Source organism: Thermobia domestica, chromosome 3, assembly GCF_964235325.1.
Source record: "Thermobia domestica chromosome 3, izTheDome1.hap1.1, whole genome shotgun sequence".
In the NCBI taxonomy this organism is placed as follows: Eukaryota; Metazoa; Arthropoda; class Insecta; order Zygentoma; family Lepismatidae; genus Thermobia; species Thermobia domestica.
In genome coordinates this window covers 115,342,122-115,359,703 of record NC_137456.1, presented here as the reverse complement: position 1 = coordinate 115,359,703, position 17,582 = coordinate 115,342,122, and the positions used below count along the sequence as shown (strand labels likewise).

General features: G+C 34.8%; 1 protein-coding gene across 30 annotated transcripts in view; it reads left to right on the top strand.

Annotated features, from left to right (window-relative positions):
* Positions 1–17,582, top strand: part of LOC145680673 (uncharacterized) — a 613,323-nt gene that overhangs the window by 248,899 nt on the left and 346,842 nt on the right. Inside the window, exon 4 of one of the 30 annotated variants that reach the window (XM_081751470.1) lies at positions 14,343–15,081. The exons of 27 other annotated variants lie outside the window; for them this stretch is intronic. In XM_081751470.1, the coding sequence (XP_081607596.1) occupies positions 14,343–14,721 (379 nt within the window). In that variant the 3' untranslated portion in view covers positions 14,722–15,081. Of the gene's footprint in view, positions 1–6,920; positions 7,261–12,225; positions 12,803–14,342; positions 15,082–17,582 lie in introns of those variants that run through there. 2 more of the 30 variants (XM_081751471.1, XM_081751502.1) reach the window with 2 other exon arrangements.

Below are 17,582 nucleotides of genomic sequence, written 5' to 3'. Positions count from 1 at the left end.
TTTATTGTAACATTCTGCAAGTTATTTGATATTGATTTTATTCTTCGTTGGGAGTCGATGATATTTTTATATCTGATGTAACTTTAAATGTATGAGTACTGTAATTTTAGTTTAATTCTGTAGCTCATTCATGTAAGTTACATGCAAGTTCTCGTGGCTGTAAGCAGAATTTTAGTTTTCCGTAGGGGAAAAAGATATTCATTAGATTTTTTCGGAGGTTTCATGGTAGTAATATTATTAAGCACACGGACAAAAATTATTCAAATAATACAGGACCGGCTCTGTAATGCAATCAAAATTTCCGGCCTTCCCAGTTAATACGAAAAAAAATAACACTAGTCAACAAGATTTTAGCACAGAAATGAAAATACCTGATTCTAACAGAACTTTTTACGTAGAATTCGAATCTGCAATCAGTTTTTCTCCATTACCCTCAGTTTCCCCGTGACAGAGGGATTTTCGGGAAATTTCCCCTCAAATTTATTTTTCCTTTTCTTTCTTTCTTTCCCTTTTTCTTTCTCTTTTTTCTTTTACAATTTTTGTACCTGTAACTCGGGTACCCTTAGGTATATAAACACACAAATTGTATGTTAGCTTGATTTATACTTAGCAAGTCCTGTAAGTTTCATAAGAATCGCGTTATTCTTTTTAGAGAAATAAATATATTTATATAAAAATATGCTGTGTACTGTTCATTTTACCATATTCATTAGTGCAGATAAAATCACATTTAACTTCCACGAAAATTACAATATAAGCGGTTTATACCTCATTGGACTTCCAATAAAACACATTTTCAATGATGTGTACACCATGTCGCCATTTTTGTATGAGGGAATTTCTATAGGGATTTTATGGGAAATTCCCTCCAAAAAATAGTTTATTAGATTTTTTTTTGTCTCAACTTGCTATTTGTATATAGCGATACAGAAACAGGAACTGCACTAAAAAATAGTTTTGTGTCTGCTTAATAAATTAGGTTAATTTCAAGTGAATCGCATTATTCTGTCTAGAGATATAAACTATTGTGTCTATTTATAGATAATAAAGAATATACTATGCTAGACTTTTACCAAACACAAAAACCTAACGTTGACGTATTATTGTTGGCACATAGATGGATGCTCAAATACAAGCACAAGTACACGCATGCTTTCTGTGGAAAATAAGTCACTTTTTAATATTTTGATCTGGCAACAATGCATAAAAAAAATGATGACTCACGTAGCCTGATGACTGTTAGTAGTGTTGAGTGACGGTCCAAGCTGGACATGTTTTAGATATGGCCGCGTGTAGGTTGAAGTGTTGGTGGATTATGGACTTCGAATAGATTGTGTTGTGTGGTGATGCACTGAGTTAGATTACGTTTGTTCTGCTTCATGATTCCTGGAGTGTAGATTCGTGTGTGTATGTGTGTGATACCTTACAGGATACAAGATGCCGAGGAAAACATTTCCTTGGTGTAGTTCACAATTTCCAAATTTAATAACCTGACCTATGTTTATGTAACCTTTTTTCTGCAGCAAGTGTTTAGGGATCGAATGAATTTTTAAGCTACATTTTAAACTGATTTATCACAGAAGAGTTCACGCAAACATTCAAATGCTCAAATATTGAATTCAAAATTATAAAATAAGTAGAGAAGAGTCAATTGTAAGCCATGTAGGGTAGGTTGAAGGCAGACAGCACTCATGGGTGTTCTGTAAATTCGGTCCCCGGTAAAATTACGGAACTTCATGCCTATTTTGAAGCTTCCTCGTGTGTATATAGTTTGCAAATTCGTCTTCGTCATGGGATACCGAGGGTTCGATTCTCGATAGGAATACGTGTGATTCAGAGTCTACGTTAAACAATCTGTCTACGTCTTGGTACTGAAAATGAATGTTCGAATGAATTACTCATTGTCCTTAGAAATAATCGAAATTGAATGTATACTTGTTTTAGTGCATCATGAAAATATTATGGTGTGTCTGTTTTAGAAGTAAATAAATAAGTATACGATAAATGAAGATACGTTTCAAATTATACTCATAAGTATGTATGTTAATGGGTATGTAATCCAACCAAATGATTTTTACAGAATCGTTTGAGGGGGCGGTGGCTCAGTGGTAGTGCTCTTATGTTTGTACTAAGAGTCCTTGGTTTAATCCCTGTCCATACGAATTTGTTGTACAATGTCGTCGTGTCCGTGGGTGTCTCCCAGTCCTTCCGCATTCTCATTCTACCAATTATTTCATAATTCAGTTTCATTGATTCATTTTCTCGTTTAGCCAAAAGAGCAGTAGCATGAGAGGTAAAATAGAAATTTCATTTTATTTACAGAATCGATTAAGAAGATTCTGTTAAAGAAATTGGTTGTGTAGTTTTGGCAAGATACATTATTTTTCACTTTTTGATTAACTTGAATTCTTTATGCTAAATAAAATATGTAAAGTTAAATATGTATGTCATACCTAGGTAGATGTTGGATATATGATTATACAAGGCAAAATTTTCCTGCAATATTTGTACCTAATATCAGAATTTAAATAATGGCTTCAAAGTAAAACATCACTGGTACCCTCAAAACCATTAATTGATTTTGCGACGCGGTTGTGTGTGTGTGTGTGTGCAAAGCCAGTTTCACCGCCATTGCTGAAATGAATTCTCTGTTGTTGAACTCTAGAGCCACCACTGCATAATAATTTCGTAATACCAGTACGAATGCCTTTGACTTGGATTTTAATGGACGTGTCGCAGGTATGTAACTTAAATGTAAATCTACTCATTAATAGATCTGTAGTGTAAGCAAAGTACAGGGATCTCTATTTTTGTGTTTCCACCCGGTGCTTCGAATTGTTTCATCAATTTTAAATTGGATTTAATATGAGAACTTCGCGAGACAGGCAAGACGTGAAATTGTTGGGTATTTTTCTCAAATTATCTAGAAATACTTACATGGAACATCCGTAAAGTGTTGCACGCTGATTTCAACGAAATTTTGCAGGTAGATACTAGACACAAAATAAAGTGACCCATATTCTGCGAAAAAACGGTTTGAAGGGGCCTAAGCCTCTCCCGAAGTATTTTCAGAAAGCTTGAAATCTCCAAAGGAACATGAGCAATTTGCAGAAAAAGGCGTATGCACATACTAGATAGAAAATTAAGGAATACGGGATTTTTCTTTTGTGAGGAAATGGTTGCAGGGAGAGGAGCGGCCTCTATTCAAATATCTCCAGAAATAATGACAAAGGCCAAAATTAAAAAAAGAAGAAAAAACGGCACAAGCGATTCCAAGCAAACTACGCATGCAGGTACTAGACTTAAAAGTAAGGAACACGTATTGTTTCGTTTCTGCGGTAAAACGGTTTGAAGGGGCCTAAGCCCCTCCCGAAATATTTTCAAAAAAGCTTGAAAACTCCAAAAGAACATGAGCAATTTGCAGAAAAAATTCTATAAACATACTAGATAGAAAATTAAGGAATACGGGTTTTCCTTTTGTGTGAAGAAACTGTTGCAGGGGGAACAACGGTCCCCATTTAAATATCTCCAAAAATAATAACAAAGGCCAAATTCGACAAAAGGGTACAAGCGATTCCGAGGAAACTATCCATGCAGATAGTAGACTTAAGAGTAAGAAATACGTATTTTTCTTTTGTGTGGAAAAAAACTCTAAGGGGAGTAAGCCCCTTCCGAAATATTTTCCAAAAAGCTCTAAATCTCCAAAACCTCACAAACAATTTGCAGAAATTTCCAACATATATTTCACATATCCAACATATATTTCTTGGGCCCGTATATCTTTGTATTACTAGCCAATGTGTATATATATATATCCCACTCATGGAGAAACTACACGTGAAAGAATGAACTTCTGAAACTACATACGAATATCTTACATGTTACAGGCGGTCTATTGTTCCGACCTGCACCAAATACGCTTGAGCCGACGTTTTCTCAGCGATTTTATTGGTTTCGCGTTTATGTTTAGCCGCCAGGATTTAAATACATGGTCAGCGTATTTCAAGCATACGCATGAGCAATAAATAAGCTTTGCGATCGCTTCAAATAGCCGGGGTGTTAGTCTCACAGACAGGAAGCTGTTAAAGTGTCATTTACTGAACAATGCGAGAGATATGTATTCTAAAGAACAGTTTCAAAGGTTGAGTGCATATAATTGGGCAGCAGAAGATATCAAACTGTATTATGAAATATGTATAATGTTATCTTGCAGTAGCAAGCCTACGAGGTGGTCATGCTCATCGCTGCATATGATAAGTTCGAGCGATAGTAATTTTATCTGTGTGTGCAAAACATATGACCGATAATTGACAAGGTGGTGTGCAATTATACTTATCTGGCCCTTGGCTTGTGCAATAACTTGTTTACTTGTAGCATTCATGTATCATTATCACAAAAGAACACTTCAAGAAGATGAGCCACACGTGCAAAATGAGATATCAATATCTACCTTGTGTACACAATAAATAATCAAAAAGTTAAGTACATTGCGTCAGATACTCATATGTGTATGATATAAATTCGTTGTTCCATCAGCATGTTAAGAAGAGAAATCCAGCATGAATCCCGCTAACATTCTGCATTCACTGTTTGTTGCTTTTGAAGTGATACATCGACCAGAGTCGCCAATAACAGCACAGGAAAGGGATACAGCACTCATATTGTAATGCTTGCTGGAATACTGGATGGACGATATGGTTACGTTGGACACAGAAGAAATATTAACATTAGCAATTGAGAAGGACAACAGGGAAGAGAATACCGCCCAATATTCTCCTGTGGATGACGACATACAAGAGTGCGATGGCGGCACAACCATACTTTTCAAGCAGACATCACCTTTGCATACAAACAAAAGGCAGTCAACTACTGGAGAAGTGGTATTAAAAGACCGCTATCCCTTCGATCCGTACAAGCAAGAAATAGCAAATACGTATATTTTACTTGTATATCTAGTATGTACATACGCCTTTTTTCTGCAGATTATTCCTGTCCTTTTGGAGATTTCGAGTTTTTTAAAAAATATTCCGGGAGGGGCTTAGGCCCCTTGCTACCGTTTTTCCGCAGAAACGAAACAATACGTGTTCCTTACTTTTAAGTCTAGTACCTGCATGTGTAGTTTTCTTGGAATCGCTTGTGCCCTTTTTCGATTTTGGCCTTTTGTCATTATTTTTGGAGATATTTAAATGGGGGCCGCTGTTCCCCCTGCAACCGTTTTTCACACAAAAGAAAAAGCCCGTATTCTTTAATTTTCTATCTAGTATGTGTATACGCCTTTTTCTGCAAATTACTCATGTTCTTTTGGAGATTTCAAGTTTTTTTTGAAACTACGGGTCACTTTATTTTGTGTCTAGTATCTACCTACAAAATTTCGTTGAAATCGGCGTGCAACACTTTACGGATGTTCCATGTTAGTGTGTTGTTACGGCAATTAACTTGGAAGATATCACTGCCCACTTCACACTCATAATGAAAATGTTGAAAAAGTGGAACACCTGGTCACTTAGAATGTTCGTTAGTTCATATTCACATTCACCTGTATCAGTGGACCCATGGTGTACATAGAACATCCCATACCATCTTAAAATATTCTCCTGTTCCTAACTACACACAGTGCGGTTGAAATGCTCCTTTAGTCTTTCTGAACATTCGACTCCATCATTGGAATGCGGAAGAGTGCGACTTGCTTAACCATTTAATAGGTTTCCAATCCGTTCAGGGTCAATATTTGGTCTTTATCCCACTGAAGATGTGCAGCCAGACGCGCATCCAGATTCTTTTGGGGGCAGGGGTCCAATAATACAAATCATTACGTCTGTGTAGTATTGAACGGTTATTATTCTGTATCCGAAAAGACGATAAGTAATTGTAAAACACTTCCATCTATGTTTTCAGAAAAAAAATATTAGAACTAGATTGTTTTTATAAGAGAAAGTGTACAGATGAAATGTAAGATCAAATTTGCTTGCTATGTTAATAATCATTTCCCTGTTAAACAACTATAGTTTTATTGAGAATGTGCATAAATGTATGTTGAATTAGGCAGTTTTTATTTATTTATTTTTTATTTATTTGTTTATTTATTTTTTTTTTGAGGGGATCGAACCTGGTGGACCCCTTCGTGAGTGAGCCGTTATGATGCATTTTGAAGTTGCTTCTCTCGTGAAATTCTAAATGTCTATTGTATTAAGTTCGTTTCGTAGTGTTGTTTCGAAAATGAGTTTTCAATCACAGATTGCAGGAATTCTTATCGGGTTTGAAAAATGCCTTGGTCAAACAAAGTTTTTGTTTGCTTTTTGGGTTAGAAACTGTGCGATTGCAGTTCTGACACGTATTGACTTTCTACGCGAATTAGTGTATCCCTTGGTATCTCTCACTTCGCATTGTAGTGCTTCTCTTATTACAGTTTCAGTGTCTTCCCCTAGTCATGTGTAACTTAAAAAAAAAAAAAATCCTCCTGTATTTGCGAGAGCGATGAAAATTTAAAAATTGTTACTTTCGTGAATCACTTCTTAGAAACGTGTACAAGAGATTGTTTAGTGCGATTTAAACAGGAAAACTAAAATCTTCTTGTTTCCTTAAAATGACCTGTGTCAGTTCGTACGTACAGTTTTGATCTTAAAACTGATATGAATTATATACTCTGTGTGAAACGGTTTGTGATAAATAACTGCAGCATTGATGCTTATATTACGTTATACCTTCCTTAAATGCAATTTACTTAAGTAATTTATTTCCCATCTTAGCAGAAACGGTTTAAAGCTATATGTTATCACGACAAATCACCTTCCAATATTTTTAAGGGATATATGAATAGTAAAAGTTAAGAAGATAAATAAAATGATGATTTAGAAGAAGTTATAATGAGTTAACGAGTTCGCTGAAAGCTAAAAATATATAAACACGTTTTTTTCTTCCAGTGTTGGTGCTGGTATCATCGATATGGGAAGAGTGAAGGAACTTGTCTGTCCATATTGTTCGAGACGTTTCATTCACCAATCGATTCTCAAAATCCATTTACGTGTTCATACAGGAGAAAAACCATATGCGTGTAATTATTGCGGTAAACAGTTTAGTCAGAAAAGTAATCTTAATGTTCATGTAAAGGTACATAAACCAGAGAAACCTTTCTATTGTAAAACGTGCAGCCGAAGTTACGCTTCAGAGAGAGAACTTAAAGATCATATGGTGGCCCATTCTTTATTTCAGTAACGAACATAAGCATCGATTAATAAGCAAGGGTATCTGTTGACCCATTCTTTGGGAGAGTCATTTTTTTTTTTTTTTTAAATTTCCGTTTATCACATCACATCCATCGTCTGTTATGACTTCATATGTTGTTCGTGTTTTTGTGCTTACTCAATTATTTGTAGATATTTTTACTTACTGAGTGATGTATCATTGAGAATTTCTTTTAAAGATATAATTAAGTCATGTACGGAATTGCTATTAAGAAAATTTATTTTCTTTGCAGTGTAGACTTGATTGAATATGGTAGCAATTTATTAATGTTTGTAATTCTGTAGTAGAGTAGGTAGAAACAAACGTTTTATAAATAAAGTTGTTTTGTGTTATGTTCTGAATTTGTGTGCCTCACTTCAATATAATTTCTAGCCAAGAGAAATAGCTGTTACTTTAAGCCTAGCTATCACAAATTGACTCAACTTCTATAATTTAGTTGAAATGTTTATTAGACCCGACTCAAATTTTATTCGTTTCCTAACGCCTTCGGAAGTTCTAGTGATACGCCAATGATAGCCCACAAGACTAAGTATACAATCCAAATAAAATTGGCATATACTAATTAGAATACACATTTTAAGGATCTGCAAGAATTCAGAACGTGCAAGGATGAAGTCAGGAGATAACTGATAAATGAATATGTGGAAAAAGAAAAAGTGCAGAGCTGGAGAGTAGGAAAGGCGTCTCAACTTCATATGGAGTAGGAGAAGTGACGGAATATCGCACGAATTCTAAAACTATGATGTCTGCGATTGTGTGCAAACGTTAGTCTTATTCGTCTCTGGAGCTCTAGTAGGGAAATCCATGAAAGAGACTTTCGAGTAGTTCAAAAGGTTAGCGGATAATATTGGGTTATTCGGAAAAATGATTTCGCATTTTTACAACAGATTACGCCAGTTCGTGTTTGAAAGTACTAGAATCATTTGCACCTATATTATTGGTGTATATATACAGGGTGTTTCAAAACAACACCGGCAACATTTGGAAGGTGATTCCAGACACCAAGATAAGACAAAGATTACACCAACATGGGTGCACAAGTGCTTTCTTTCGGAGTTATAGGCTGCCGAAACATGGAAAAAAATAGCTTTAATGACCCATAGCTCCGAAACTAGGACCTACCGTAGTCGAACCAAGGCTACTTAGGAACTGGTATGTACCTGTCCAAATATCCAAGTTTCACAGTCCTACAGTATTTCCGCGACAATTTTTGTAGAGTAGTTATTGAGTACTTCAAATTGTGTCCGAAGCCAAACTTCCTCTATAAAAACTGCGTAAGTATCTTAGGATTCTGAAACATGTATTTTTGAATAGCGCACATATTAGTTCCTAAGTAAAATCTTGACCTGACTATGGTAGGTTTCATAGTTTTGGAGCTATGGGCCTTTAAAGTTCATTTTTGGTGTTTTCTGTAGCTTATAACTCCGAAAGTGTGCACCCAGGTTGGGTCTATGCTTTTTATCTTAAGCTTGTCAAAAGTTAAGTTTATGGTGTACTTTACAAGAACATGAGTGTCAATGATAACGAAATTAATTTTTATCGTAACGACGCTCTTTGGTCAGGGAGGCCCACTGAAGTTAACAGCAAAGAAAGGCATTGATCAAGTTACATGACTCGAGGAATTGCAGTCATTTTCATGATCACCACTGGGGTTCATGACCTCTGGTCAAGCGTCATCTGGCAGTTTTTAATTCATTCATATATACATAACTACTTTTCAAAAATGACACATTGATACCTGGAAGTGAAATATTTTGGTGACATTTGCATCAACTCCACTGACTATAGCCGTTTGAATGTTAAGATCAAGAGATCAATGCTGATAAGGGAAAGAGAGTCAGTTCTTGGAAACGATTCAGCGTCCCAACATTTGGTTCCATACTCTCCATAATGAAAGTTATGATATCCAGCCTCAACTCTCATAATCATAGTGAGGAAACGTTAGTAGATAATAGGAAGCACGTATATATAATATGAATTCAAAACCATATATTTAATTTCTGACCATTTCCCTGTTCTAACCGGAAGTATTTACTTCCTATTTCAATATTAATCTTAACGCAAAAAGTCGACTGAGACGGCGATATTTAATTATCTCGATTATATTCGGGATGCATTAGACGACAGGAAAAAATGTACTGGCATTTCTCTTGACTTAACTAAGGCATTCGACCTTGTTTCGCATTAAATACTCCTCGAAAAACTAAACAATATCTGTGTAAGAGGAGTTGTAAATAAATGGTTCCAAAGCTATTTAGAAGATAGAAATCAAGCTGTAGAAATTGATTACACGGATCAGCGAGGTACAAGTTTCAAATACACCTCTGACATCAAACCAATAAAATGCGGGGTGCCACAAGGCTCGATTTTAGGCCCTACTCTCTTTATAATTTTCATCAATGATCTTGCGGCTTACATAAAAACTGCCAAACCAACCATGTTTGCTGACTATACAAGACTAGCCATTACTGAAGACGCTGACAGTAAAATGAAAGTTAGCATCGAACAAACAATAGAAGAATTAAACTCATAGCTTGAAAATAATAAATTAAAATTAAATACCGATAAAAGTACAGTAATAAACTTTCATCACTCTCAAAATACAAATGTTAATAATCCAATCGTATCTATTAAAAATAAATTTATAGATAACGTTAAAGCAACGAAATTTCTAGGACTCTAGGTAAGTGATACACTAGCGTGGGATAGGCACGTATCTGTACTCCAAAAGAAACTTTATAAAGTACACTATGCCTTAAAAAGTGTGAAAATATCATTCAACATATCAGCATTAAAAGTAATTTATCATAGTCAGTTTGAGAGTCTACTTACGTATGGAATATTACACTGGGGAAACGCAGCAGAAAGTAAGACAATTTTTAAGATTCAAAAAAGGGTACTGAGAACAATGAAAGGTACAACATCAAGAGTATCATGCAAAATAATATTCCGTGAGCTTAAAATTCTCCCACTACCTTGCCTTTGTATATTACGAACGGCAGTCTTTATAAGAAAATACCTGAAACCGTCTCTTAAATGCAACAGTGACATTCATACATACAATACCAGAAACAAAAGCGATTTTGCAATTCCCATTCATAATACAGCACTTTAGCAAAAAGGTCCAAAATATGCAGGAATACAAATTTAACAGCTTACCCATCAACATAAGAAACTCAAAATCTGATCCTTTCAAAACAAAGACTGACAGAGTACCTACAAGAGCACTACTTTTATACTGACACGGAATTTTATGAACATGCTCAAGCTAGAAACTTGTAGTTGTATGAAATGAGCAATAGGAGTTGTTGAGTTGATTTTAGTTTAGCGTCCCTTTCAGCAGCGAGGCTATATGAGACGTGGACCTACTGATTAACGTGGAATCCGAACCACATGAGCTCCCGTCGGGAATCGAACACGGGTCTCCCACGCCAAAGGCGCGTACGCTAACCGCTTAGCCAATGAACAATAGGAAGGTATTTATTTTATTATTACATACTTATTTATATATTATTATAATCAAATGTCTTCAATACGTGTTTCCTAAATACTAAATGAAGATAGCATAATGTAAAGAAAAAGCTACAGATTATCGCACTAGGAATAAAACCAGGTAGATGAATAGATAAGGTATGGTATTTGTATGTATATATATCATGTAAGATTAATGTGATGTATAAGGAACTATAGTAGTAGTTAATTATATAGACAATAATAAAATTTGACATTATCTATACCGCATGTACAAATGTACAATACTGTGGTCTCTTGAACGCAAAATAAATAAATAAATAAATAAATAAATAAACAGGGTAAGCGTTTTTTTTTTTTTTAATGTGGATTTAGCGTCCAGGGAATAGGTTCTATCTTTGACCTTATCCTTCTATTGCAACCACAAATTACGGGTAGTGCTTCCACTATCAGTATTGAATTTACGTAGTTTGGAAGTCTAACGTATTTTCATATTGTGAAACGAAACTCACTTGCTTTAGTGCTGAGTTGATAGTTGGTTTGTCAATGGAAAAGTTAGGTTTCATTAACCTAACGTTAAGCAATGCGGAAACTACCGTAATTTAAAATAAAAATAGCGTTACGAATGTCGAAAAATTCAACTATACGGAATCCTAATATTACTGAATTCCAAGAATTATGATGCTATTTCTGATTGGGTTATGTAAAGTGGAAGTTGTTTCTTATTAGGCTGGATAATAGTACAAAGGTATCAAATTTCTGAAGACTACTTGTATAACGTTGCCTTATTTTTGAGCAAAAAAATTAAACAAAGAATATTCATTATCGTCGTTTAGTGTTAATAAATATTAACGTATAATTTCTTCTAATTCATTTTTTCAAATTCCGCACCTTAGTTCACTAAGGGCGGTTGTCACAAAATCTAGTTTTTCAGAAGAAACAGAAACGAAAGCAAAGTGCGAACTTTCTAGTGGACACCCGCCTTTTTACAGCTGCAACATTCTGAAACTTCAATCAAGCACCATATCTATATTAATCGGCATAATTACGCAACTGTGTTGCATATAGCAGTTTTCCCCGCTGCAATTGGGTGTTGGATAGCTATCTTATTCTGTATTTCTAGGAAACTGAGTAGTAATCATATTTTTGTTAGTTCATTATTTGCTTCTATTGTGTAGCAAATCACACAATCTTAAACATGGAATTTAACAGTTTTCAAATTGCATCTTCAGCAGATAATACGACATTCTAAAGACAAGTGACGTTACTAATGAAAAGAATATACTTTTACCAGAAGTTAAGTGTTAATGTTACGTATTGCATTTGTAAAAAATGTCTCTTTTGAGGCGTAGAGCTCGGTTACGCAATAACTTAATAGATTCTGTAATGTTAATGTACAGAGAAATATATTGATATTAGTCATGATAATTAAGAAACTGAAAATAGTATATTCCAAGTGGTTTATATAAGATATGAATGTATAAATATAGCATATATTTGATTTCATTTCAGTGTTGGAGCCGACATTGTACATCAGGGCTCAATTGAAGAGTTTATCTGCACGTTTTGTTCGAAACGGTTTGATAGTCAACGAAAACTCGTAATTCATATGCGGATTCATACCGGAGAGAAACCTTTTGTATGTAAAGTTTGTGGTAAAGGCTTTAGTCGAAACAGTTCTTTGTTTACACATGTCAAGTCACATTCAGCTGTAAAACCATTTGCGTGTAATATCTGTGGAAGAGGTTTTACTGTGAAATGTAATCTTTTGACACATATGAAAGTACATACACCAGAAAAACCCTTCTTTTGTATTACTTGCAGCAGAAGTTACACTTCAGAGAAAGAACTAAAAGATCATAATATAATCCATTATCTTCAGGGAAAGTAGTGTGAAAATATTTTCATTTTCAGCAGTAATCAGGTCTTCTTTCACAGTAGTAAGCAAGAATAAGTAGTCTATATTTTGCATAATAAAGAATAATAATGTTCATTTCTAATGTCTGTTATGATAGGAAGGAAAAATAAATTGTAGTGAAATAATTTTATATAAAAAAAATATACCAGTACCATCTTTTGTGTATTTTATTCCATTAAAAATTAATTAGATAAATATTGCTACTGTGTTTAACACAAGTTTACTAGAAATTTATAGGGAGAGATAAAAAATTGCGAAACCTTATTTAAATAAGGTACAATGAAAATATACTTTAAAATAGCCTAATTGAATTAGTATTATAAAATTTCACTTTGTGCAGTACAAATATATTTATGCTTTGCATTTGTGAAATTCATTACAAATCATTATAGGCTGTTTTTCAAGATTCAGATTCAAGCTTGAAGTTTAGGTTTACATTTTATACAGCCTCGGTACTGAAAAATTTCAATTAACGAATAAGTAGATAAAATATTTCTGTAGTCTTCATAACTTGTATGTCAGCTTACGAAATATTAGAAGCGTGATATTTGAATCTGGTACATAATCTTACAGATATACTGACAAATTAAGTCCATACGACGGAACAAGTGAACGGGGAGAGTATTTATGTTTTTCGTTTTTTTTTTTTTTCTATTCGACATTTGGAAAGATTTTTCTTACTGCACAGAACTGGAAATGGCAAGCAAGTATTGGACTATATTGAAGACACCCATCTACTGTTTCTACATGTAGATGCTTTTATTATACATTTCTTTTCGAGAATTAGGTTTTGTTCATTAATAGGACGATGGATGTAGCAAGGGCCCTAGATTTGATGTACCAGCGAACAATAATTTGCATGTAGTGATCATAATTGGTTCATTTAAGTTATGAATATATTCATTTTTAAAACCAATATACCTAGTTCCATCCTTATTCCTTGCTCTTTCAACAAATAGTCTGATAAAACTCCAATATTGCAATATTTTGTTTTGTTTTTTACTCATATTGTGTTTATTGTTTATAAAAAGTGTTTTATAACGAAAAATAAGTAAATAAATAAAATGTGAAAAATGTAGCTCTAATGGAAAAGAGAATGCAGGCTATGGTATCTATTTACTGGTAGTACTTTTCATCGTGTATTTTGTAACAAACAAATTAGTCGTTCCAATCATCCCATTAGAATTAATATTGTTTTTAGCTACTACCACCTCTGTCTCTTGGTACATATCCAGTATGTACCAAGGGTCCAAACGACTTGTTCAAAATGTGTCCCTGGGGTGAGCAATTTCCTGTACTGTTAGTTGACATATTTTAAATGGTTTTATATGCTAAGGTACTGCAAAAGAGCATTTTTTTTTTAAATTATGAGTATGATTTATGATCCTAAAGTATGATTTCCCTGAATAACAGTGGATATAGTTTGAAACTGAGGTTTTGATTTTGATTGACCTTTGATAAGACTTAAGTTTCCTTCTACAAATTATATAAAGTTTGTATAGCAATGTTTAGTTTTAAATTGGCTTTTATGTTGTATCTAATTGTACTTGGCGCTATTCCACCTAATATTTCAATGACTCACTTTGTTTCATGATCCCTTAGTTGTGGGCACTCCCGATTCTTAAAAGGAATGACAATTAATTTATTAATCGAAAGTGATTAGTTTAAAAGATATAGGTACGAATACATCATCTCCTTGGTTTCGTTTCAGAGCTGGTATCACCATGCTTCGGGAGCCAGTGATGAAAAAATTCGTCTGCCAATATTGTTCGAACTGGTTTGATCATTATCGGAAACTTGAATTGCACATTCGCATTCATACTGGAGAGAAACCTTTCGTATGTAATGTGTGTGGTAAAGGGTTTAGTCGAAAAAGTTCTTTGTTTACTCATGCCAAATTACATACTGGAGTGAAACCATTTGTGTGCCAAACATGTGGTAAAGACTTTACGCAGAAAGGTAACTTTCTCACTCATTTAAAAGTACATACGCCAGAAAAGCCATTCTATTGTAAAATTTGCTATAGAAGTTACGCTTCTCAAAAAGAATTCGAAGAACATAGTGTGGTCCATTTTTTACGAGTCGAGTAACGCATAATTCTTCGTTAAATGTGTAACTTAATTATGGAATAAAGTTTAAAATGTATAGAATTTTTCAACAACTGTAACGCACTGAAAATTATGCTTTGTACTTTACGCTCATATTTTAAAGCTTTTGCGTACCGGTAAATAGAATGGAGATTAAAACTGTTTTAAAAATGAGCATGATAATTGGGCTTCGCAGTAGGAAGGGAAGTTTCACTGAGAGAAACGACAAAGATGTAAATTAAACGACCTTGTTGTGCAATGATTTAACTCCATTCTTCTAATCAGGCGTGCCATTTTTTAAATTTTTTTTTATAAATAATTTCTAAAGCGAAATATGTGAACTGCTCATGCGTAATACTGATGTAGACATGTAATAAATTTATTAAAAGCTTTAGGATCCTCAGCATTGTGTGATTCTTGTAGGAAATGTAGTTGAATTTGTTTTTAGTTTATGATATATACCCTTGTTTGACAAATATTTATTTCAGTACTTGCCAAATAGACGTTTACCTCTCTGTGGTTTCGAAATTTGATATAGTAGAGTGCATTCAAGAAGACACAAAAAACATCCTTCCTTGTCAATATTGTTTTCTAGGTATTAGGTATTGTAACTTGAATTTAAATACAGAATGGAACTAGTTAACCTTTTTACTCTTTGCACTGGAAAGGGTTAGTATTGTAAGAAAGCTAAGTCAGATAGCTACATGATCTCTTTGGTGAGCCTGGGGATGGAGTTCTTCCCAATTTTGGACGCATTCTTTTAGGGACCACTGAGCTTCGGGCTGGAAATTCAATAGGGCTCGATCCCTCTTGGCACCTGTTGTATGATGGCAAACTGGTCTCCTTTCGGGGCCCTAGTGTTTGGAGGCAAACATCTATCATTCAGCGCATTATTGTGCTGCTGCTTCTCGTGGCTAATATTAGGGAAGCACTGTGGCTCAGTGGTAGAGCGCCTACTTGTGGTGCATGGGGTCCCTAGATCAATTTCCGGCTAAGTTAGTTTGTGGTGGGTACATGTCCGTGGATTCTCATTCCACCAATTTTTCTATCATTCACTTGCCTTAATCATCCTTCTCCCTCAGCCTAAATAGTCTAATCGTGGAACATTAGACTGAATGATTTCATTTTGTAGCTAATAGTCGATTGTCCGGGCTAATATTCTTTTTCCACCAGTAGCCTCCTGACCTAATTCCCAGAATATTTCAGATAAACGTAACAGTAATGAACACATTAAGATTTTTGGGTATTTTTACACAATAATTTCGTTAATTTATATCAGAAAAAAATAAAAATTCGCTCGTTTGTTAGGCCATACCTTTCTTTCTAAGAGTCCTGAATAAAGTTATCTGTGAAATTACTGGAGATTGTATATTATTTTCTTATTTTTTTTTAGAGGCCTGCAAGTGTACCAGTAGTGGACACGAGAGAATTGATGTGTACCATTAATAGACACTTGCCTTTGCCGAAAAATGTTCCATAAGTATAGAAAACAAGCTTATTAACATACACAACAATATATAACTACATGAAAGTTTCCTTGGCACAATTTTTTTAACCACCATCTTTTCTTTATCTTACTTAGCTCTGGCCTCATTAAATCTTGCTTAAATGAGCATCTTGGCTGCTGCCGGACAAGCAGCGCTGAGTTTGTGGTTTTCAGTTGAGAAGCTTGGTTGGACTTACATTTCTTCCGGATTATCTTGGTTTTGTCGAGAGTTTCGGCTACTTTTAGGTTCCGAAGACTCGGTGTCGGAGTCATCTGGAATCAGAAATTGCAAAGAATTTGGAATTACATCCTTTGTTTCCAGAAGCGGCCAAGGTGTTATATAATATGACCAGATTTCGAATAGCGACTTATCTTCTGACTTACTGTTTCAGGCAGATGTATGGGCGCTGCCTCACGAATTTACCATTCACTTTCCTGAAAACATGCACAAGTGCTTTACAAGGTTTCTTCCTCCTTTACATCCAAAAGATAATATGTATCTGACATGCATAGCAATGTAGGAAGTAAAGTTGCTCCTTCGTTGATTGTCTGTCTTTCCCTTCTGTATAATGGAGTTGAGTTGATTTTAGTTTAGCGTCCCTTTCAGCAGCGAGGCTATATGAGACGTGGACCTACTGATTAACGTGGAATCCGAACCACATGAGCTCCCGCCGGGAATCGAACCCGGGTCTCCCACGCCAATGGCGCGTACGCTAACCGCTTAGCCACGTAAGAGCTCTTCTGTATAATGGAATCAGGTTATATGCACTTTCGCCTCCCACCATAATGTAGTCCTTTCAATCACAAGATAATGCATTCTTCGATTTGACAATTATTTTAAAGCGTTATTCATGATAAATTCTTCAAAATTAGAATTCTTAAAAGCATAATTACGGTTTAATTAAAGTACTTTTGTACCGTTTTCAATTACCCCACACACAATATATTGGTCGCACCTTGTGACAAAAATCCTCCATAAGCTCCTTATTTCAGGATTTGAGGTCTCTGAACTTCGGAAAGACTCTTCTTCGCTGATGAAATCTTCAAGTATTTACAGCGAATTACAAACTGTTGACATAATGTGGTCATAACTGGTACACCGAGAAATAACCCAATTTGTCAGTAGTTGTTATACCTGGCCATTCATAGTATAATGTTCCAGTCATTGCCAACCACATCTAAGAGTGGCGCCAAAAAGCAAATCCAGATTTACTTATGTGAAGGTATTCTACAAAATGTATTTACTCCCCTGAACATGATATGACGTAAACAAGAACTCTTACTCAGATAGTTTGAACGAAAATACAAAACTCTCCTGCTAGTCTCATCTCACAGCTTGAGTGTTTGATTCACATTGATTTGTGTCTGTGCGCTGTTG